Source organism: Culicoides brevitarsis, chromosome 2, assembly GCF_036172545.1.
Source record: "Culicoides brevitarsis isolate CSIRO-B50_1 chromosome 2, AGI_CSIRO_Cbre_v1, whole genome shotgun sequence".
Classification (NCBI taxonomy): Eukaryota; Metazoa; Arthropoda; class Insecta; order Diptera; family Ceratopogonidae; genus Culicoides; species Culicoides brevitarsis.
The window spans coordinates 17,329,413-17,354,476 of record NC_087086.1 but is presented as its reverse complement, the minus strand read 5'-3'; the positions used below and the strand labels follow the sequence as shown (position 1 = coordinate 17,354,476).

The 25,064-nt window shown below is 31.1% G+C and overlaps 2 protein-coding genes across 2 annotated transcripts in view; one reads left to right on the top strand and one right to left on the bottom strand.

Annotated features, from left to right (window-relative positions):
- Positions 1-13,631, top strand: part of LOC134829973 (epidermal growth factor receptor) — a 44,920-nt gene extending 31,289 nt beyond the window's left edge. Inside the window, exons 2-5 of the mRNA XM_063843297.1 lie at positions 9,292-10,520; positions 10,581-10,752; positions 10,820-10,952; positions 11,010-13,631. Coding sequence (XP_063699367.1) covers positions 9,292-10,520; positions 10,581-10,752; positions 10,820-10,952; positions 11,010-13,350 — 3,875 coding nt within the window. The 3' untranslated portion in view covers positions 13,351-13,631. The remainder of the gene's footprint in view (positions 1-9,291; positions 10,521-10,580; positions 10,753-10,819; positions 10,953-11,009) is intronic.
- Positions 13,632-15,289: 1,658 nt separating this feature from the next.
- On the bottom strand, positions 15,290-24,347 carry LOC134828626 (paired box pox-neuro protein). The gene is made up of 5 exons (XM_063841609.1): positions 24,335-24,347; positions 18,531-18,751; positions 16,898-17,102; positions 15,598-16,151; positions 15,290-15,538 (listed from the first exon to the last, which is right to left on the bottom strand). Exons 1-5 carry the CDS (start codon positions 24,345-24,347, stop codon positions 15,290-15,292), a joined length of 1,242 nt encoding a protein of 413 aa, XP_063697679.1.
- Positions 24,348-25,064: the final 717 nt, after the last annotated feature.

Here is a 25,064-nt window from a genome sequence, read left to right as displayed (position 1 = left end):
GCGTACGAGAGATGTTGAAAAATACTATTTTCAAAGAAACAGAGACGAAGAAGGTGAAATAAAATAAATAATAAAAATATTTCCAAACAGAAACACAGACAAACACACAAAAAAGAAGAAGAAATATTTTTTTTTTTTAATTTTTTTGAAAAGAATTTGAACAACCGGCCATAACAAAAGACTCGGAACAGCACGAAACTTGTCCCAAATCGTTTCTCAAAAGAAAAAAAACGGACTAAAGAGGCAAAAAAGGTGCATTTGGCTTGACTTAACTCCCCAAAAAAAAAAAAGAGGAATTATCGAGTGTACACCCTCGACGGAACGTAATTCCTTTTCGAAAAAATGTCAAAAATTGCGAAAAATAGGAGATAACAAAATAAATGTCGCAAGACATGCAACCACAAACAATGAAATCAAGACTCAAAAATGATGCGCGGAGGTGGCATACATGCCTCACCGCCAGCAGTAACAGCTCGTTCCTAGTCATGTCAGTAGTTTTAATCGTTAGTGTAATTAGTGTTGGTCAAGTGCAAGGGGTTCGCGACAAGACATATCACCACATGGATTTGTCGCGATCGAAGCTAAATCAGTTTCAACAGAGCAAATTTATGATACAACAACAACAAAACCAGCAAAATTTCCTGAAAAAGCACGAACCCGATGAGAAACGCAGCGAAAATGAGTTTGTGAGGGGAAAAAGTGAGTAAAAAACGTCCAAAGTTTTTATCAAATTTCTTCCTTCCTCTTATCAGTCAACAACGCAACGTCTACCTGTCTCACCATTTATTGAAATAATGATTTTTTTTTCGTTAGAAATATTTACATGTACGAGTAGCATTTTTTTTTTGTTTACCAAGTTCTCAACTCGTTTTGAAACGCAAATCAATCATGTAACGTAATTTTTTCTTGGCACATTTGTGTAAAACGCATTGACATGACGTGATAACTCGTCTTCCTGACGTTATATTGTGAGAAAAAAATTATAAATTATTTTATTATTTTTTTTTCTATTTTAATGAGATTTTAAGTTTTTCAATAGTTTTAATTTTTTTTTAAAAATTAATAAAGTTAAAAAAATAAAAATTTAATATTTTTTAAATTTTATTTTAATTTAAAATTAAAATCATTAAAAATCAATTTAAAAAAAATATTAAATTAAAAAAAAATAATTTTTGAAAATAAATAAAAATTAATTTTAAAGGAAAAAAAATTATTTTGCTATTTTATTAAATTTTTAAAAAATTATTTAAATAATAATAATTATAATTTTTAATTCAAATTTTATATTTTTGTGAAATTTTTAATACTTTGTCAAGATAAGTTTTGAAGAAATTTAAAAACAATTTTTTTTTGAAGTGAAAATTGTCACCCTAACGATTGCACTTCGTATCAAAAAAAACATTATTACCATGAAAAATTTTGAACGATAATTTTTTATGTTATTTATTGGACGTTTCTACGTTTTTATTTGATTTCAACTTACTAAACGTTTAAAAACTCATGTAGATACGTCTGAGATACGTGCTTTTATTTACATTTGATATCAAATTTTTATTCTATTACCATACTACCTACTAATTTTTATTTATTTTATTTGTTTTTTCGATAGTAAAAATCGGTTACGGTAATATTTTTAACGATTTCTTGGGAATCTTTTGCTCTTTTACGCACAAAAATGGGTCACAAGCATTTCCATTTAAAGCGTTTTTTACAAACGCCACACCAAAAGCAGCTCGAACGCCTTATCAGAAGTCATGCAAATCTCAAACTTCTTTAAAACGATTCGAATGCTAATGAATCTACCTAAAAATATAACTCTTATAAAATCGCGGAAAAGTAGCATAAACTGGTTTTTTGCTTGTTTCTCTCTCGTTTAATATAATAATATGATCATCTGTCCAATTTACATACCATTCAGCATTTTAAATAAAATAAAAAGCAATTCAACACAAATACAGGCGAACGCGCGTGAGTTGTTGCGTTGTCTATTTAAAAAAAGGCACCACTCACTCTATCGCATAGCTCTATCTTTGGCTTTGTACGTTCGGTCGTGCATGAAAATGGATGGCGTAGATTTTTAAAAAAATATTTTTTACAAGATGCTGATGAAAATAAATGTATTTTGCACGGCATGCACGAATTCATGAACCACGAACAGAATATCGCCGCAACGGTCACGATATTCAATCTTTTCAATGTTTCTCTATTTTTTTTTATTTCTTCGTTTTTTTCTGTGAAAAAAATAAGAACCACTGCTGAGGGATCAATTCGACGAAAAATTATGATTTTTTTTTTTTTTTTTTTTTTTTGTAATATGAAAAAGTTATGAGTAAGTCATAACAAACATCCCTCAAGATTTCGATTAAAAATCATATCAAATAAAAAAAGAACATTCCTTGTTTAATTTTCTCTATTTAATGGATGTCTGTCCGAAAATTTCTAGATTTTTATTTTAATTTGAATTAATTGAAATTTAAAATAAATTTATAAGTTAAAATATTTTTTTATTAATTTTTAATTTAAAAAAAATATTTTTTAAATAAAATTTAAATATTTTAATTAAATTTTAATTTTTTCATCTAATATTTGAAAACAAAATTTTTAAATTTAATTTTTTTTTAAAATAAAATAAAATAATTAAAATAAATTAATAAAAAATAAATTAAAAATTAATAAATAAATTTTAAAGAAAGATTTAATTAAAATAATTTTATTTTTTTAATTTATTTAATGATAATTTAATTTTTTTTTTTAATTTTTAAATTATTATTTAAAAAAATTTTAAAAAATAAATATAAAATTTTAAAAATAATAATAAGAATAAATTTTTAAATAGCAAAATTTTAAAATTTTTTAAAAAACTTCATAAAAATACGCTCAAGTCCTTAAAATCCTAAAAATTACTCTTAAAAATCACATATGGTACATTTACCTGAGCGATCAATATCTTGATCCTTTTCAAATAAAAGTGCATTAATTTGAACAAGCATGACATCCATTATGGAGTGGATTTCTTACACTATAAAACTTACACACAAAAATCTAAAAAGACGAAAAAAATATAAAAAAAAAAGTAAATTAAACACAAAAATAGATGAAAAAAATCATAAAATTTTATACGATTCCCATTTAATTGTGTACACAAAGCCATGCACAAAAGGACGATGAGAACAAAAGATCATCCTGAAGCGAACAAAATGAAGTGGAATTTCAAGGAATTCTTTTTTTTATTGTCTATTCTTGTGTGTATGCCATGCTTCTTCAGCTGTACACGTGCATGCTGCGTATAAAATGGACAACACATCATGATTTTTATTTATTTTTTGTTCTTTCAAATGAGATTCGAATAGATTGTTACTTTTGTTTCTACGGCGCGATTGCCCTTTTTCTGTGCGAGGAGCCATCAATCAAACTAAATGTTTCTCCGAGACTTTTGGTATTCCTGAAACCAAAAGAAAAGAAAAAGAGAAAAGAAACGTTAAACGTTTTTATTATTATGATTAGTGTTTTATATTCTTTTATACTTTTTTTTTGTTACAATGTATCTGTAACATCGACATGATGATGGACATTTATGGTTATCCATCCAGCATTTCGTTTCGTTTGAGGTTTTTTGTTGCTCTAACAACAAATTTAACTAGCAACAGGCTTTGACGCGCACAAAATATGTAGAAGAGTTCAACAATAGTTAACAAAAAAGTATGAAATATGAATAATAAACGCGTTACAAATGTAAAGGCAACAAAAAAAAATTATGAAAAATGATTATCTCTTGATGCCTTGACTCTTTTCGTAGAGGGAGCGAGATAAATACGTGAGTTAGCACCACAGAATCTCGTAAATTGATCGCATAAGTGAAGGTATGAAGAAATATTTGAGGTATCTAACCTTTTGATATTTTTTTTCTACTTCTTCAAAAACTTTTATGGATATTGGATATTTTATTTATACATCACGAATCAAGAATCAACATGAAAAATTATCGGATAATGGATTTTAATAAGGTTCAATTTGTCAGATATTGATTGCGTTACTAACATGGGCTTGTTTCGCTCTGACTGACGCTAATTTTAGATTTTTTTTTTAAATATGACGCAAAATATTTGAGCTTTCTTCAATGTCTTGTTGCGCACAAAAAATTATTATTTTCACGCCTTTTCTTCGTTTCTTCGCCCAAAAACTCTCTAATAAATTAAAAATGAATAAAAATTCAAATAAAAACCGAAAATTAATGGTTTCCAAAACAAAACAAAAAATAATATGGCATCAAAAAATTTATTTTTTAAAGCAATAAAAAAAAGCTCAAAGGTTAAGTATTCGAAAATATTCAAAAAAGAGCGGGCTATAAATGCAAATTATGGCGAATAAACGTTTAACTAATGAAAAAACTTATGAAAAAAAAAAATTAATTCGTGCTCGAAAATATTAAATTAAAGTTATTGTTGAAATTCGAGGAAAAAATCATGAAAAAAACAAAAAAGCGCATTTTAAACTGTAATTTAATAATTTTTTCATGACAGACATTCAAAATTTATTAAAAAATTCACACTAAAAAAAATTAATATTTTAGGCATATCAGCATATTTTTCATCGACTTATTCTTGAAATGATAATAAATATTTATTTATTTATTTTTAATATTAAAATGCAGAAAAGTAGACACGAATATATATTTTGCGATTTTTGTGTCTACAGCAACACACGGCGAAACGACAGAATTATCGTATAATTCCTAATTCGTAACTAATTATTTTGCCGTTTTGTTTTAACGTAACGTTATTTAAAAGGAGTGTGCTTAAAGTCACAATATTATACTTGAAACCGCTCGAATATTGAGTGTTAATGACTTAAAGATTATTTTATTTACATTTTTATTCTATTTTTCAGCGAACAAAGTCGAAAAACGAGAATTTATAAGACTTTTGACACGTAAAAAGCATTAATTTAACGACTTTAATTCATTTTTTATCAGAAATGCGGCTTTTTTGTAAAAATTTCGAGCACGTGGTTCCACTTTTACACTTTTGAGAGGCTCTTGCACGATTTTCATGATCAATTCTTTGTTCTAACAGTTTCAACTCTATAACTGTTCTTCGAATTTTTTTACATTTCTTGGATTATCGATCGATCACTTTTGTTCTTTCTCCTTTCGTCTGACATTCGCTGACTCCTCATAACATCTTTTATATCAAAAGATGCATGAAATGGAGAAAAAAAGATTATAACATAAAATATTTCAAGTTTTTTTTTTTCGTTAGAATAGAATTATGGATGAAGAGAGTTTAGAACTGATTTAAATATTTTTAAATTTCCACATAATTTCATCCAGCCGAGCAAGTCTATCGATGATGAGAAATGCATGATGATTCCCGTGGTGCGTTGTGGATCGTTCAAAAATATTATTTTTTTTTAATTTCTTTTCGTTTTTATCATTTTTATTATTTGATCCCTTTATAAGATAATATAAGCAATTAACGAATAAACGTTCAATGCTACCAACATTCTTTAAAAAAAAATTTTTTTAATACGAGAATTAGAAAAAAGCGTTAAGAAGGGTGATTAAAATGTTCGGTTTATGAATATTTTATGAGATTTTTATTGATCCAAAGTGTCTTTATAACTAAATTTATCAAGCAATCGAAGGATTTGACGATAAATTTGAGTTAATTACCCGAGAAAACAGGCTTAGAATATCAGATCGAGTGGTTGATTACAAAATAAAATAAAACTTGCACCAAATAACTTCAACTTCTTCGACAGAAAACCATAAAAATTGACTTAAGCCATTAAATGAGCACACGACCGACAGCTTTGACAAGTAAAAATATTCACAAAATTCGAACAAAATGCTTTTAAAACATTTAACAGGATTAACTGATCGAATATTTATATTCGAAAAAATTATTAATCGTTTTGTTTTTATTAAAAAAAATTTTTTTTTTTTCGAAAGAACATCCATAAAATATTTATTTAAATATTTTTTTTTTTGAGACGAAACCGATCGTTGATAAGTGAATTTATTTCGTCGGTACTAAAAAATAAATTTGTCAAGTCTTAAAAAATATTAAATTTCTACAGAATTTAAAATTTTTTTGATAAATGTCATAAATATTCAGGTTGGAATTAGTGTCGCGCAAAAGGAGCAAAACGACGAAACGAAAAAGAAGAAACGAATAAATTAATAAATCTGTCATAAAAATGTTGCAAATTCGAAGAAAAAAAATATTTTTTCGTATATTATTTGGCAAAGGTATTAAAAAGGTGGCAAATGTTAAAATATGAATAAAATGAGATGAAAAAGCATCAGGTTCCATTTTGTTAGTCCACTTGTTGCTTTTGTTTGAATTTGACCGCCCGATTCGATGCGAGACAAGAATTAAGAAAAAAAAATATAAAATGCAAATATTTGAGAATTTTATGCTAAATTAACGTCTAAGACTAATATAAAAACGTAATATTTCACACCATTCGCTAATTTAATTTAATTTTTTTCTTGTGATGTTAGATTTCGCATGGCAATAAATTTTGTAGAATATTTTTTTATTGAACTAAAAAAAAAATATTAATCCTCTTAGCAACTTATTAGAGTAAATACTTACATGAGAGTAACAAACATGTCCTTATAAAGATAGCTTTTCAAACATTTTTTAAGTAAAATAAATTTTAGAGAGGTTACAAGCTAGAGGCAAGTCTAAAAAAACAGCTTCAATCAATTCTTTGTTCAAAAAATCTTCTAGAAAACTCGTTTTTTTTAAGGTTGAAATCCGTTCATTGCCAAACCAAACCTCGTAGCCCTTAGGCATCATTCTCCTTTCATTTCATCTTTTCAAATCTTTTTTTTTTCTAAACATGTGACTGGACTATCTTTGCTTTAATTTCAACAAACACACAAAAAAAAAGAAACTTTGAAGAGAAAAAAAAATCTTACGAATCAAGAAACCAAAAGAAAATAAACGAAAGAATTCAAATAATGTAATGACGAGCCAGTTAACATTCATTTATTTTCATTATTTTATTTGAACAATGTACGTGGAATGAAATTTTTTCTGTGAGTGTGTGGATGGATTCAAAATTGTGTAAATATTCGGGTATTTTTTTGTCTTTTGCTTCAACAAAGTATTAAATGTGTGATTATTTCAATAAATAATTTTTTTTCGATGATGTTGCCCAATGCTTAAAACCTTTAAAATTTAAAAAAAATCAAAATTTTGACAATTTTTTCAATTTTTGACATTTACTGTTAAGAAACCAGCGTGTAACCCGACACCTGTTTTTTTAGCATAAATTTCGGATAATTTTTATCTTTAAATAATCACCTGAAAATCACATAAAAATTCCACACTGAGTAGAATGTCAAGTAACAGAATGATGAATAAAATTAATTATCGCGATATTCACACTTTAAATTTATTTTTTGTCTTTGCCTTGTATGTATTTGTTTGACAAATCATAAGAATTTTGTCATCCGATATCATCTGGAATGAGAGAAAAAAGAAATAAAAATTAAAATTTTGCCTGAAAAAAAATATTAAAATATGCAGAAAAAAATTAAATTAAAACAAATTAAAGAAATATGCTAAAAAAAAGTTGAACTTTTGGCCTTTTTTATGAATAAAATATTTTTTAAAAATTTTTTTAATTTTTATTCGCGTTGCGTTATCAAATATCGATTTTTTTTAAAGAAAAACAAAAAATATAATAAATTTTAATGAAGTGACATTTAGTGTTGATATGAATCTCGTTCGTTAATTTTTTTAAAGTTAAAAGGATATCAGGTTCGTCGCTTTTTTGAAGTCTTTCGTATAAAATATAATTTTTTCTAAAAAAAAAAATTATAAAAAATGGTGAAAACTTTTAATAAAAAGCACCCACAAATCCCTCGCGTATTATGTTACCTCATTCCATTTAGTTTGTCATTAATCTTCCGTTCAACTTCTATCTATTTCCATTCCATCATCATTAAATTAAGCCATGCCAACTACCATAAGTCACTCCCGTGGATGCTTCTTTTGCGTCTTTTTCAGCTCGTTAAGATGATCTCTTAAAACTAATCGTGGGCACCTATTTTCATGCATCATAAAATTTAATTATTATGACGGTTGGTATTTATTAGCATACGATGCACAGCGATAAAATTTTATCATCCACGAAAAAGAGTGAATCCCACACACTGAATTTCGGATGAAGCCACTGAAAAGTTGAAATTAATCATTAAAAAAGGCGAGATTTGTAGCTATCGCAGTAGTTTGTCAAACATTAGTCAACATTTGTACTCATCTTTATTAATGTCTTCTCGGTTATGAATGGCTTTAATTCTTGGAAATTACTAAAAAATGGCACAGATGGTTATTTTTCGTCAACATTTGAATTAATTTCAATCAAGCAAAGTGTTAATCATCAATTTTTTTCGTTAATCCCATGAAGTTCAATTGAAAATATGTCCGGTTCTCGATGCCATCGGCAACATTTTATGTGCACAGCATCCACATTCGTTCCTTTTTTGCTTGTATTTGTGTAAAGTCACTCAAAAAAAGCTCCGTCACGACGTTGTTTGTGTGTTTGAACCGAACAAAAGCTCACTCTCTTGTTGTTTGTTCGTCAAACCAACTGGTTGCCTGCATGAAATGTGTTGCGTTGAGACATTCAAAGCACAAAAATGTAAAGAAACCCGTATAAAAACGTAAATAAATTTGTACAATCAATAAGAAAAATGTATATGTGGATTGTTAAAAGTAAATAATAAAAAAATTTATGTATGTCAGTCAATATGACAGCGAGTGTTTTCCTAAGAAATAATAAATATAACACTTTGGCAAATAAATACAAGGCAAAAATCTGATGTAACGTTTTAAATACGAAACTGATTTACATAAAAAAATATTAATTTTAGGAATTTAACGAGAATTTGTCGTCAGAAATTTTTTTTATACGAAAAATCACCAATTTTACTAATTTTGGCCTTTTTCTTGAGAATTAGTCATCAGAAAATTTTTATACGAAAAAATCATATTTGCATTTTTTAAGATTTTATCGTCAAAAAATTTTTTACTACAAAAAAAAATATTAATTTTACTAATTTTTGAGATTTTTTTGTCAAAAAAACTTTTTAATACAAAAATATATAAATTTTACTAATTTTTGCCTCTTTCTTAAGATTTTGTCTTCAGAAAATTTTTTTAATGCAAAAAAAATACTAATTTTTGCCTTTTTCTTGAGAATTTGTCGTCAAAAATATTTTTTTAATACAAAAAATTACCAATTTTACTAATTTTTGTCTCTTTTTCTTTTCAGTTTGCGTTGGCACAAATGGTCGAATGTCGGTTCCTGCGAATCGCGATTACCATTACAAAAATCTCCATGATCGCTACATCAACTGCACCTACGTCGATGGCAACTTGGAGTTGACTTGGATCCAAAATGACACGTATGACTTGAGTTTCCTTCATCAGATCCGCGAAGTCACGGGCTACGTACTAATTAGTCATGTCGATACAAAAGATGTCATCTTGCCAAAATTACAAATTATTCGTGGCAGAACGCTGTTCAAAGTGAACGTGATGGAAGAGGAATTTGCACTTTTTGTGACGTTATCGCAAATGCACACTTTGCAACTGCCAGCGTTACGGGACATTTTGAGCGGTAGTGCGGGAATTTTCAACAATTACAATTTGTGTCACATTAAGACGATCGATTGGTACGAAATCCTTACGGGACCTGGAGCGCAAATCAAGTACAGTTACAACTTTACGTCGCCGGAACGCGAATGCCCATCATGCGATAAGTCGTGTCACGGGGGATGTTGGGGCGAGGGACCTCATAATTGTCAGAAATTCAGTAAAGTAAATTGTCCGGCGCAATGTGCTCAGGGAAGATGTTTCGGACCAAATCCACGGGATTGTTGTCATTTGTTCTGCGCAGGCGGATGTACAGGCCCAACGCAACGTGATTGCTTGGCATGTCGAAATTTCTACGATGACGGCGTTTGTAAGCAGGAATGTCCGCCGATGCAACGTTACAACCCCACTAATTACCTCTGGGAGCCAAATCCAGATGGAAAGTATGCGTATGGCGCTACTTGTGTCCGTGACTGCCCCAAACATTTGCTCAAGGATCAAGGTGCTTGCGTTCGTACGTGTCCCCCGAATAAAATGGCAAAAGATGGCGAATGTATGCCATGCAATGGTGCTTGCCCGAAGACTTGTCCGGGCGAGAAAATCGTTCATTCGGGAAATATCGACAAATATATCAATTGTACCGTGATTGAGGGATCTTTGGAGATCTTGGATCAAACTTTTAACGGATATCAACATGTTTATGCCAACTTTTCCTTCGGTGAACGTTATACGAAACTGCATCCTGATAGATTGGAAGTCTTCTCAACACTGAAGGAGATTACTGGTTACTTGAATATCCAAGGACATGATGAAAATTTCAAAAATTTATCGTATTTCCGTAACTTGGAGGTCATTGGAGGACGAGAACTCAAGGAAAATTTGTTCGCATCGTTGTACATTGTCAAAGTAAGTCCTAAAAAAATAAATTTCTTTAAAAATTTTTACTAAAAATTCAATTTTTTATAGACGTCACTTCGTTCCTTGAACCTCAAATCACTGAAAAAGGTCAATTCTGGCTCGATTGTCATCGTTGAGAACCAAAATTTGTGTTATGCTGAGGATATTGACTGGAATGTCATTAAAAAGTCCAAAGATCACGATTCGGTAATCCAATCTAATCGCAATACAACCGAGTGTGGTAAGTTTTTTCATAATTTTTTAACCAAAAAATGTTTTAAATTAACAATTTTTTACTTTCAAAATAGCTCTTGCCGGTCAAAGTTGCGACAAAGAATGTTCCAAAGCCGGATGTTGGGGCGCTGGTCCGTCACAGTGCTTGGAATGCAAGCATTTTACGCACAAAGACATGTGTTTGTCCTCGTGTGATCCTCGTGCAAGGTAAGTTTTTCATTGAATTTCATCAAAAATTTGTTTTAAAAAAATTTTTCCTTGCAGATTGTATCAAATTGACGCCAAAACGTGCGGTGAATGTCACGAAGAGTGTCGCGATTCGTGTACCGGTCCACACAACGACGATTGTTCGGCATGTAAAAACGTCAAAGACGGCAAATTCTGCGTTAAACAATGTCCTGAGAGTAAATATGCTGCCAGCGGTAAATGTGAGCCTTGTCACGAAACTTGCGTTGGATGTCGTGGTCCCCGTAACACAATTGCTCCGGATGGATGCATCACGTGCGATAGTGCCATCATCAATAACGAGACAAAAGTCGAACGATGCTTGAAGAAAAACGACACGTGTCCCGATGGATATTACTACGACTGGATTGGTCCGCAGGCTGATGGCGCTTTTAAACCTCTCACGAACAAACAAGTTTGTCGCAAATGTCATCCGTTGTGTAAGCGATGCAAAGGTTACGGTTTCCACGAAAGTGTTTGTCTCGAATGTGCAGGCTACAAAATCGGCGAACTCTGTGGCAATGAATGCCCCAGCGATTATTACGCAGACAAGAAAAATCGCGTTTGTAATCCGTGCGATGACGAATGTCGCGGTTGTCATGGCGTTGGCCCGGAAAAATGCGATGAATGTCGCAACTTGAAGATTTTCTTGGGAGATCCGAATGATAATACGACAGCGTTCCATTGCACAGAACGATGTCCCGAAACGCATCCGCACAAAATTCACGGCAATAACGGGTTTCATTGTGCTGCGGAGCCAATTAGTTACAGCATGTTGGATGACAGCACATCAACGGCGCAAGTTTGGATCATAATTGTGTTTATCGCTCTCGGAATTGCAATCACGTTCTTCTTATTTGCCATTTATTACACGAAGAAAAAGATTCGTGCCAAACAGGAAGCTGTAAAAATGACGATGGTTCTTGCGGGATGCGAAGACAGTGAACCACTGAGACCCACAAATGTCGGTCCGAATCTCACAAAACTGCGAATGATCAAAGAAGCGGAAATTCGTCGCGGGGCAATTCTCGGTATGGGAGCTTTTGGTCGCGTTTTCAAGGGAGTTTGGGTGCCTGAAGGCGAAAATGTCAAAATCCCGGTGGCAATTAAGGTCTTGATGGATATCAACAGTGCCGAATCAAGTCGCGAGTTTTTGGATGAAGCTTATATCATGGCATCCGTTGAACATCCCAACTTGTTGAAACTCCTCGCTGTCTGCATGACAAACCAAATGATGCTGATAACGCAATTGATGCCTCTCGGATGTCTCTTGGACTATGTCAGAAACAACAAAGACAAAATCGGGTCGAAAGCTTTGTTGAATTGGTCGACTCAGATCGCACGTGGCATGGAATATCTCGAAAATCGTCGTTTAGTGCATCGTGATTTGGCAGCAAGAAATGTCCTTGTACAAACGCCTTCTTGTGTCAAAATCACCGATTTTGGTTTGGCCAAGTTGTTGGATTACGGTTCGGATGAATATCATGCCGCTGGCGGTAAAATGCCGATAAAATGGTTGGCTCTGGAGTGCATTCGTCATCGAATTTTCACGAGCAAAAGTGATGTGTGGGCGTTCGGTGTCACAATTTGGGAACTTTTGACGTACGGAGCTCGTCCTTATGACAACATACCGGCAAACAAAGTCCCAGAACTAATTGAAAACGGTCAGAAATTACCACAACCGGATATTTGTTCGCTTGATATCTACTGCATTTTGTTGCTGTGCTGGAATTTAGATCCGGAAGCTCGTCCCACGTTTAAACAACTCGCAGATCAGTTGGCGGAAAAGGCACGCGATCCCGGTCGTTATTTGGTGATTCCGGGTGACAAATTTATGCGATTACCCTCGTACACGAGCAAAGACGAAAAAGAGTTGATTCGAACGTTGGCGCCTAGTCTCGATGCGGGCGGCAATCTCGTACAAGCCGAAGAATATTTACAACCAAAGTCACGTAGTAGCGTGCTGCCCGATTTTTCGAGCGATTTGTCTGAGGAAATTCTGAAGTCGCTGCGTTATTCGAGCGATCCGCTGCGAAATACCTCCGATGAGACTGATAATTCGCGCGAAGTTGCCATCGGGAACTTGCGTCTCAACTTGCAAGTAGATGAAGATGATTATCTCATGCCAACGACAGGTCCTAATTATTTGGGACTCATTGGAGCACCTGCGAATCCCACGAGTGTTGAGAACCCAGAGTACATGAAGGGCACGACAAGCGATAATTCATCGTCTATTGAGACTGTATCGACAGCACCCACGCAAACAATTGGCATTCCGTTGTCGCCAACAGAAACGGAACCCATTTCAGATCACGAGTACTACAACGACTTGCAACGAGAGAGCAAACACTTGCTGCATCGCAATGAAACGACGGTGTAAGAAAAAAAACCTGTAAATAAATTTAAAATTAATAGAATTAAGGAAAAAAAAAACAAATCATGTGCCGATAAATAAGTAAAAAATTAGATTAAAAGAGAAGCAATAAGACAGAAATCGTGCCTTGCTAGATTTTAAGCAGAAATTTCACTCAACTTAACTTTTTTTTAAAAAATAATTTTAGCTTGCCAAAAGTTTTTTTATTATTATTTAAAAATTTGCCATGCCACGAAACTAAAAAAATACTTACAACTGAAATTCTGTCGAATATAAGTTTTTTACAAAAAAAAAATCATACATAAATATCTGTGATATTAAAAGAAAAAAAAATAATTGAAATGAAGAAAAAATAAAATTATTTTAATGTAGATTTAAAAAATTTAACAAAATAAGTTTTAATCTGGTTTAAAGTCTGACAAAAGGCTCGGATATAAGAAAAATATTTAACGAAACAAAATTAGTTTTTAAGGGACGAACAAAAAAATTAATCTGTAGAAAAAATTAAGTACTGATAGAATTAATTAAGAATATTTAATTGAAAATTAAATAACTTTTATTGAACTAATTTTATTGTAAATTAGTTGTACATAAGGAAGAAATAATAATAAAAATTCAAATAAAAAATATATTTTTTTTTTTGTAATTCATATGGCTTCAATTATTTTTTTTTTAAATAAGGAAATTTTTCTTCTCTTTAATTGAGTTGAATGTTTGAATTTTTCTCAATTATCTTAAGAGATACAGCCTCAAATATTTTTTTTCTAAAAAAGCATGGAAAATACAAGAAAATATCAGTAGAATATCATTTGAATTTTGGGATTTTGCGAAAAAAAATCATTTAAATAAAACTTTATTTTTGTTTAATCTCAAATTTAACGAAAATAAAAAGCTTTTTTGAAAGTAAACTACCAAAAGTATGCAATCAACAGTACATGATCGGAAAGGTCGGAATGCGAACATCAATTTCATTCGTCTCATTCATAAACAGCTGATCGGCACCAGCATGCAAAAAAAAATTCCTGCCCGCCCCAGAGCACATGGGCAGGAATTTTTTTTTGCATGCTGGTGCCGATCAGCTGTTGTGAATGAGACGAATGAAATTGATACAAACGGAACGGAATGGATGAACAATCGAAATGGATAACAAAAAATTATTTCACAAGACGTTTTTTGAACAATCAAGGCCGCTCCAAAAGTCCAAAATTTTTGAAAATAAAATGGGGGAGGACAAAATAAAAAAAAAAATTTGAAATACTTATTTTCATACAAAATGACAAAATTTTAGCAATTTTTGATCGTTGATCAACATTTTTGTTGTTTTTTAATAATCTTCTTTGAAATTTTCAAATTAAAAATTGATTTTAGATCATTTTAAGTTAAAAATTGAAAAATTAAAATTTCATAAAAAATAACTGTCAAAAAAATTTGAAAAAAAATTCACTAATTTTATGAAAAATATTTTAAGACAGAAAATTAAAGTTAAAATATGATTTTCAAAACAAAAATTAAAATAATTGAAAATTTTTTATAAATTTTTTTGAAAATGTCTTGAAAAATTATGAAAATACAACAAAAAACGATCAATTTTGATGAAATTTTTAACTTTTTTTTTATTTTGCCCCATTGGATTTTTGACTTTTAAAATGACTTTATTTTTGTTTTTCGTTTGGAGCGGCCCAAAAAAATAAAAATTTACAGAATCTCAACATTGACTACACAATTTTTTATTTAATATTAAATAATTATCAACAATTTCTTACAACTAAGTCATGACATCATCGTCAACGCTTACAATATAAATCGCTTGAATGATCAAACAATTTTCAAAATGAATAAATAATTTACAGAAAATTGTTTTTACTTAAAATTAATCGCAGTACGAGTAAATTAGTACAATTTCAACAAGGAGATCTTTCAAAATGATGAAATTTTTGCCGAAAATTTAATCACAAACTTCGATTTTCTGTTCGTCTTCAACATCGATACTATCTTCCGTGTCACTATTTTGAGAATTTCTGTGAAAAACTGTTTCTGCAACTTGCGTTTTGGGCGTTGTGGTGACCTCAACATTCAATCTTATGCGTTTTCCGGGTTTCTTGAGGATTTCTTCAATGGAGTACGGATTGCGTTTCTTGCTGCAGTTGTTGTTGTTGTTATTATTGAGTTTCTTTGTGTCGTCGTCAATTTCGACCTAAAATTGAATTTTATATTAAAAAAAAAAATTTTAATAGATTTTTGTAAAATTTTTACCTTCACATCGTAATTTTCCGTTTGTGAATCATCGCTATTTGTCACCAAATCGACACTTTCTCGTCCCGCCGCAGCCATTACGGGACTTCCGATCACCGCATTTCGATAACTTTCGGGCAACGTTGCATGCGGCGCACGCAAACTCGTAAAAGCACTGCCGGGAATTGCGTTATAGAGCAACTCCTGATTGCCCGAACGATGAAGTTGCTCGCTGGAGGAAGCGTACGAGGCATACAGCAAACTTGTGGTGTTCCAAATCCAGTGTTTCGGCAAGTTGTGAAAGTCGATTGGGGATGAAAGCATGGTTTTGGGGTCACCTCGAGCTGCGGGAGGCTCCTTACGAGCGGCGGCAGTTACCATTGGAGCAGTTGAGGGACCTGCGCGTTGTGTTCCGTACATTCCGGGCGGCATCGAAAAAGCGTTTGGAAGTCGCGATGATGGCGGCGATTGATTCGACGAATGTGGCGAAAAGGAAGTTTGAGACGTGTGTGGAGGATTTGACGTTGGAATTGTTACGGAACTTGTGTTTGACGGATATGGTGGTTTAGCATGACCTAAAAAAAAAGAGAAAAAAAAAACAAAAATAATTAACATGTAACGAATCTGGGCAACGCATCTGGTCAAAAGCAGGCACGCGAAATGGTCTATCTGTCAAAAATACTTAAAATTCGATTTCTAAAACAAACTTTAAGTGCATTCCCATCATTTTCGACTGACAGGTGACCACCAGTAGCGAAACTCCGTCGACGATCATCAAATCAACTAACAAGATTAAACAATAATTTGGCTGTTATCGCTATGTAAATCGACAGCAGTTCGCGGCATGTCTGCATTTATCATATTTTTGCAGCCAAATATAGCAATTACAACGAAGCAAAAAAACGAAGGAAGACAAGAAAACATGAATTTTACATGAAATCTGCTGGTGTTCAATTTAACATGTAAGAGGCGCAAAGTAAATTGTTATTGCACTTTGATTAATCATTACATGATCTCCGTTCTTTGTGAAAAAAGGTGCTTGCCGAAATGACCAAAATTACTGCTTTTGACACCGATAATTAATGGCACGTTCATTTTTGGGGCGAAAAGACTCATCGCACTTCTGTAGTTAGCAATGAGGGCATTTTTCCTTCAAACGGCAGGTAATTGAATGTGTAATTGAAATGTTCAAAGGAGTAATAATTTCATATTTCTTTATTTACTCTTCTTCCTTCTTCCCGGTAATTATTTCTTCAGACGATGAACACATGATGATTATCGCAGAATTTTTATAACTAAATTTTCATAAATTGGCACTTACCATTATTGAGATTGCTCGAAGTGATATCATCTGTCCACAAGCCGCCGTTGCGCAAGATACGATTGACTGAGCTGACGGAGGGAATTGTGTTGGGATCGCAAATACGTTGGGAAATTAGTTGATCGCGGATTTCCCATGCAAACATTCCCGGATTTTCCTGCTTGAAACGGAGGATTTTCTTGACGACTGTTGGAGTTGCCACTTGCTGAAAAAAGAAAAAATAAAAGAAAAATTAGAAAATTTATTTGGGAAAGGTAAAAATTTAATTTTTTTTTAAATTTTGAATTTGGGCAAATAAAATTCTTTGTCCCCTTTTTTTACAAACAAAAAAATCAGAGCAGGAATTAGAAAGTTTTTTGATATTTTTTCTTTGAAAGAAATTTAAATAAAAATTTTTTTTTTTTTTTAAATTTTTAGAAAAAAACGATAAATTTTTAAAAAAAAATTTTATTGAAATTCAAAAAAAATTTTTTTAAAATGGTCAACTTTTATAATTTTTTGATAAGTTTTTCAAATTCAAAATAATTTTTTTAATGTTTCAAAAAAAATTACTATTTTCATTTTGAAAAATTTTTTTTTTTGAAATTTTAAAATAATCAAGTGATTTTTAAAGTTCAATTTATTCTTTTAAAAAGACATTTTAAATCTTTTAATCAACTTTTGGACAAAAAAAAATTACAAGAAAAAAATTTTAATAATTTTCCAACAACTTTTTTTAAATTTAAAAATTTTCAACAAAATGATTTTTTGTGAAAATTGCCTATTTAAACTAAAATAAAATAAACATCTAAAACGTTAAAATATTAGAAAAAAATAAAATAAAAAAAATTTATTGAAATTTTTTCTCAAAAATTCTTGAGATTGCACTTGCTTCAAAAAAAAAATTTTTTTTTTTCAATTTTTTTTTTTATTTTTTTTTTTATTTAATTTTTTTCCGAAACAATTTAAAAGGGACAAACGAATGACACAATCGACCTTCCACTCCAAACCATAACTATCACTCATAGTTATTAATTGCCTCAACCTGTTTATCCTGACACGCTACGCTTTCACAAATTTACAACAACAATTTCTTCGTTTTCTAACATTTCATAGACACAAAAAATGCGATGAGTCCAGTTTTAATGAATTTTCCGTTTTGATCCAAGCCGAAGATAAGCATATCCTGCCCGTAATGTCTATAAAATAATTGTGTTTCATATTTATGGCAGAAGCACGAATATTTGTCAATTTAATTATAGAGTGCAACCTGAACTCATCAACAATATCACAGGTCATCGGGAACGGTTAAAGAAATTTTTAAAAAAATTTTTATCTTAAAAAATATTTTTTTAGGCAAAAATATTTCTAAAAAAAATATTTCTTTGACATTTAAAAGTTTTTTCCTATTAATTCTCTATTAAACACTCGATGTTCGACAAAACTATCGAGTCGTCATCATTTTTTTTATCATATCGTGCCACAAATGTCCGTATCGCGTACACGTTGAACTTGTTTTAGATAATTGTCATGTCCTTTTTTGTCCCATAATCGTCGGTCATTTTTTATTTATTACTTCGAGGGACGAAAAAAAAGGTGACAGAACTTTATCAACCTGTTTGATCTGTAATTGAATTTGTACAATCGTGCCTACCTTCGTTTTGCTGCCGCCAATCGATCCGGGTCGTATTGATCCAGTTTCGTAGAATCGTGTGAGGATCTTCGAAACGCATCCATGCGACACGAGTAATTGTCGCGAAATGTCACAGGGTCGAACACCCATGAGAGCCAGCTCAACGATGCGACGACGCACGCAATCCGGCAATGGTCTCCCGTTGACGAAGACTCCTCCAAGTTGATTGACTCCAGCTTGGCCTGTGAAGAGAAAAAAAAGGAGAAAAGTGGTAAATGAAGAGAGAAACAATCAACATGCCCTTTTATAATTATTCAATTTGCAGCTCATCATTGTCTCATTTAGCCAGATAATGCAATAATATCGCGAAATAACAACACGTAACACAAAATTTTATTTTATTTGCAGCAGAGACTGCAAAGATTCCACATTTTTTAAATGGTGTTTATACGGTATTTGCGGATTGATGACATATCGATACATGTGTAGCAAGTTCGCCTCGACTGTTACACGCTGCAATAATCCCAGGAATTTCATGCAAAAGCGTTTTAAAATGATAAAAATGGCTGTTTTATCATTAAAAAGGCGAATTACATCACACAGAGCAACAAAAAGAGCTAAGAAATTGCTGCGCGACGAAGACAACGATGATGATTGAATGCTTGGCAATCAATTGCCTTGTAACGGCACAAAAAATCTTTACATGTCTGATTGAGCTCAATTACTGGCGATCGTCTCTTTTCTTTTGTTGTTGAAATTTTAAATGTTTCATTAATTGGACTTTAACCAAAAAACGAGGTGAGAACCGAAAATTCATATCCGACGGCTTCTTGATGTCATCGAAGGGAATCCCGTTTATGGTAAATATTCTTTCATTAATGACAATAAAAAAGTTCATGGGAAGAAAATCACAGCAAGTCCTTGTTGGGCGTAAAAGTTGATTCTAACCAGATTTCCTTTTTCCAAATGCGACGTATTTGCTGCAAAATACTAAAAATGTGCGAAAAAATTACAAATTCAGTAAACGTCTTGATAATTTTTTACCCCACACAAACACTTTGTGTGCACCAGGCAACATTGCTGCACCAAACCATAAACGGCTCATTCTAATTTGTTCCATTTTTTTCATCATCGCCTCGCATCTCTCACACACATTTCGTTCTTTTTCGCATTTCTTTCGTCCCGTCTTTTATCATTATAAAAATTTATCATTATCGTCATCAATTTACTCTCATCTCCCTTCCGTACACGAGATACGTTTTGTGTGGCAGCAGAAAAAAAGTCACACATCTCATATGATTATCAACATCTCTTCTTTCATGTTTTAAATGTAGTGCAGCTATCACGATTGCACGCTTGCAGTTTTTAACAGCGATTTTTTTTTTATTTATATTATTATTAGCAATTACTTGTTTTTCGTCTGTCTGTCGTATATACGAGCGAAAATAAGTGCAAAGGAACGTAATGAATAATGCAATCAATGCAATGTTCACACCTTTTATTATTATTATCGTCGTCATCGCCCGAGAAGCAAGTTGCAGCAGCTACTGCAAAGCGACAAAAAATTATGAAATAAATTCAAAGAGATTCGATGTGAAATAAATAAATTTTTCCTTTTGATGCATCTTTAGTTCTGATAATGTTGTTGTTGTTGTTGCTGCTGTTTCTTATATGTGCATTATTGAAGCTGTTTTTGAAGCGCGATGCAACAAAAAAACGACAACAAAACAGTAGCTCTTGTTCTCCTTCGCGTTTTGTGCAATAAATGTTGTGAGAAAAAAAATCAATTGGAATGAGAGACAAAAGAGCATTAATAAAGTAAAACCGTGTAAAAAATTATCCATAAATTATAAGAGAAAAATATACGTCAAAATCACACCTATAATAACGGTTAGGGTGGGAACGAATTTTCATAACTAGGTGAGTTTTATTAACGGTTGTCCATAAAAAAAATAGGTAAGTAAATATAAATTTAAAAGAATGCTTGAAAAGCAAAATGGAGTCTTTTTAAATAAAATTTTTATTTTTAATATTTTTCAGGTACTGATAAAAATTTTAAGTTTTAAATGTTTAAAACAAAAATCTTTGGATTTCAACCATAATTAAAACAAATATTGAAAAAATACAGAAACAATTTCTGCTGTTTGCTCTAAGAAACCTTGGCTGGAGAAATGATACTTTCACGCTACCATCACACGAAAATAGATTAAAACTTCTAAATATGGATACACTTGAAAGAAGGAACACGATCAACGACTCGACGCTTTTGAGAAGACAAAGAGCCCGACTTGCTGTTTGGCTTGTAAGATCACGCTTAATCCTTGGCTGGAGAAATGATTTTCACGCTACCATCACACGAAAAAAGATTAAAACTTCTAAATGGAACATTCTCGTTCAACACTTGAAACGCAAGAATTTTTATTTCAAATCGTGGGGGACAGATACTTGAATTTGCTAGTTATAGATACTATCGCTGCTTTGCGAACCGTAGTCAAACGAAAATTTATTGGCGCTGTACAGAGCGTTTGCCGTGAAAATTTTTCTTTGCTTTAAATAACATTTTTGATCACGAAATGTCGTCACCAAATGAATGAAAATAAAATTTATTTAAAATGCTCTATTTTCATTTTCATAAAAATTTTTTTCAACTTCAAAATTGGCTTCAAAATACGTGAAATTAAAATTAAAATTGAAAATATTTTAAAAAACTTTTTGAAAATTCCGGAATTTCGTTCAACATGGCTTCTGCAAACGCAATAGTTTTATCCAATTTTATTTTATAAAAATGGGGTGGGGGATACTAATTTTAAATACTTTTTTTCATACAAAATGCCAAATTTTTGACCATTAATTCGCCATTAATCAATTTTTTTGTTAAAATTGATCAATAATTTTGTTATTGGCGCTTTGAGAAATTTAAAAAACTATTGCGACGTTAAAAAAATATTTATAAATAAAAAAATAGTTGAAAAATTTTTTAACATTTAAATAAATTTGCAAAAATTTTGAAAATGGATAATAATTTGCTCAAAAAACGGTAATTTTTGATGAAATTTTTAATTTTTTTTTGTCCCACTCGTTTTTGGATTTTAAAATGGGGCACTGGACAAAACTATTGAGTTTCATTTGGAGCGCCGTTGATCAAAAAAAAAAAATTAAGAAAAATTTGACCCTCCCTAATTATTTCATACAACACCTTCTTTTCTGCTCCTATTACATCAAAATACGGTGCACAAAGGCCCTACATATTGCAAAAATATAAATCAATTCAAGTATTTATGTGCAACATTTTTGTTGTGCTGTGTCAACTTTTTTTCTGCCGGTTGTTAATTTACTTCATACCGTGCTAAAATAACTATTGCAAGCCAACATCGCTTGGAACAAATCGTTTTTTATTGTCTTTCATTGAAACTTTAAATCTCCTTTTTTTTGTCTTAAAAACGAAACTCATAAATTTTTCACAATCATCGGAGATCGACTTCACAAATCAGGTGCCTCGCATCAACCAACAAGAAGACATTAACGAAGCAATAACTATCCGTAAAATCATCCCAATTAATAAAATTAACAAAAAAAAGGTCATCTCTTCCGAAAAAAAAAAAAAACACACACAAAAATTTATGAGATATCTAATCAACGACATGCCTCGCAAGCAGTAGTAACATATCTCTCTTTGGTCTTTCTTTTCACATCTTTTTTCGTGAGCATTTATTTGATAAATACCGAAAGACAATGGGAAGACGTGTGCCGTCGCACTTCTGCACTTTTGCGGCACGATTTATATTTATGTCTTCCGAGCTGCACTCGAGCATTAACGGCAAAAGATATATTTTTATCACCTTTGTACGCAAGTATCTAGAACGACAAAGCTGCGTCTAAGTAGGTGCAATTAAGGTCACATCATCCCCGTAAGAAATTTGAGTTGTGTGATTCCGGTGATTCCATCACGTGTCTATTTAGACAAAAAAAAAATGAGAGAGCGAAGAAAAAACACAAAGCACCTGCCAAATTACAGCAAAATTAAAGGACATTAGTGCCAAAGAAATGATGATTTGATATTGTTTTTGATGCGCTTTATTACCTCCTTTTGCTCTGACCCTCATAACAGTATTTAACGTACAATTTTTTTTATGTCTACATTTTGTCTTAAAAGAATTACGTGAAAAAAAAACAACACAAAAAAACCAAGATTTATCATCAATGATAAAAGTAAATAATTACTTTGTATTGTAAAGGCACGCTTGCGACTGCAATAAAAGTATTAAAGGACAAAAAGGTGCAACCAACCTCTCCTAAAGGGGGCGTAAAAGGACACGTTAATGCATTTTTTGCTCTTTAGACAAAATTTTACTCCAATTTTACTTGCAAACGTTGCAGCTCCATCCAATTTACCATTAAAAATGTTTTAATTTTCTAATTTTTGCATTACCCTATCATCAATTTTCGGGCCACAAAACAATTCATTTGTTTATAAATGAGAATAATAGGCAGAAAAAATGAGGTAAACTGACGATGATGATGATGCTGGCTGCCTGCCTGCCTGCAAGACAAAGTAATTGCATGTTGACTTAGAAGACTTTATTCGCCTCTTGGCGCAAAATAATGAGTTTAATTCTTGTTGGTATTGCTACCTCGATCTTTTTCGGCACTTAAATTGTCGAAAAATCATTCGCGTTTGAAGTATTTGTGTGTAAAATGTAAAAAATGTGTTACAAATCCACTAATTTTTGCATTGCAAGCAATCATAAAGGTTGCCCGGAGCACGACGAATGCTAATACTACTAAATGCTCATTAAAGCTCACTGCGCAAGTTTTTACATGCACCGCTCGAAAAATTTAGTTCGTTGGCTGATGCCTTTGGTTCGTTCCGTCAATTTTTGATGCATCAATGCAATCACCTGCACTCGACCACTAATCATAAATATATTTTTTTTTTTTTTTTTTTTTGAAACATCAACAAATTAAAAGCAACTCAAACATAGAAACACGCAATCCCGAATTCTTCAAATCAAAAAATCTTGTACTTTTCTAAAATTTAAAAATAATAATGAGGACAAAAAAAATCCTTCAGGTGATTCGGGTCATTCACATTAATTATTGCAGCAACGAAATTCTCTAAGTCGAGCAATTTTATGCCCCTTAAAACTCTATTTTGGTGCAAAATTGTACTAAAACGCAGCGAGAAAGAGATACAATTAATTGCGATGCTCCGTGAAATAAAAAAGGAACACCCTCAAGGCCATTCCACAGCGGACTTTTAATATAAATAATAATAATGAACAACTTTTTGGCATAAAAGCGTACAAAAATAATGAATAAAAAACCATACAATTTTTGCCCTGCAACTACACATGCGAGTAGTCGCGATCCATAATTTGTGGTTTAACAGAGAGTAATGCCAGAAAATTAGGCCAAGAAGAGTTTTTCTAAACGTTCCTGAATCAAACCTAAGAAAAAAAATTCAAGTCTAAATAATAATAATGAGCAACCCGAAAAAAAAAATATTTTACTTGAAGAAACATTTTTCTAATGTGTATGATTTGCAACCATCATGCATGCAAAATTTTTCGTTGTACGTAATAAAATGCATAATAATTCCTGGTTAGCCAGCTTAGCTATAATGATGATTATATGTTAGGGAGGACTTTGCCGAGGACGTCGTCTTCGTCACTTTTTTAGTTTTTTTTGAATAGTTTTTATTTTTGGTTTTTCGAAGCGGGTTGTAATATTAGGTTTGTCCTGCCAAACTTTAGCGACGTTTATCGTCTCGCTTCTTGTTTTAAAAAAAATATTGAGTCAAAATATAATTTTATTTCAGTTCTTACCTGTATGAGGCATGTTGAGATCAATGTTTTTAACGGTTCAAAAACTACTTTTTAGATGAAAATTGTCCTTCTGGAATAAAGAAAAAATTAATATATAATTTTTTTGTCAAAATGAGTCAATGCTTGGCATAAACTGTTCAACAAGCTTTTAAATTTGAATTTTAAAAAGTTAAAAAATTTTATTTAGATAGGTAGATATTAAAAATGTATATTTTTTTTTGTAAATTTTATGGTTTATGAGCAATTAATTAATTAATTTTTTTAAATATTTTTAAAAAAAATTTCATTAACAAAATTTTATTGAAAAAATTTTTAATTATTTTAATTAATAGTAACGTACTGTTTTTTTTTGTAAAATTTAATATATTTTTTTTATTTTATTTTAATATTTAAATACATATTTTTAAAATTTAATTTCAAATGCAATTTAAATTCGTTTTTCACTTTACTTTAGTTAATTTATTTATACAAAATTATTTTCGAACAATTTTTTGAATTATCTGTTGCTGAAAACCTATATTTTTTTTTATTAATATTTTGATCTCAAGTTTTCTGCAAAATTAAACATTTTTACCCATTTGTTTTATTAAATTAATTTTTAATTAATATTAAGTTAATTTAATTAATTAATTTTTTATTAATAAATTATTTTTATTTTAAATAAATTAAAATAAATAAATTATTATATTATATTTGAAAATTTAACAAATTATTTTAGAAAATAATGACA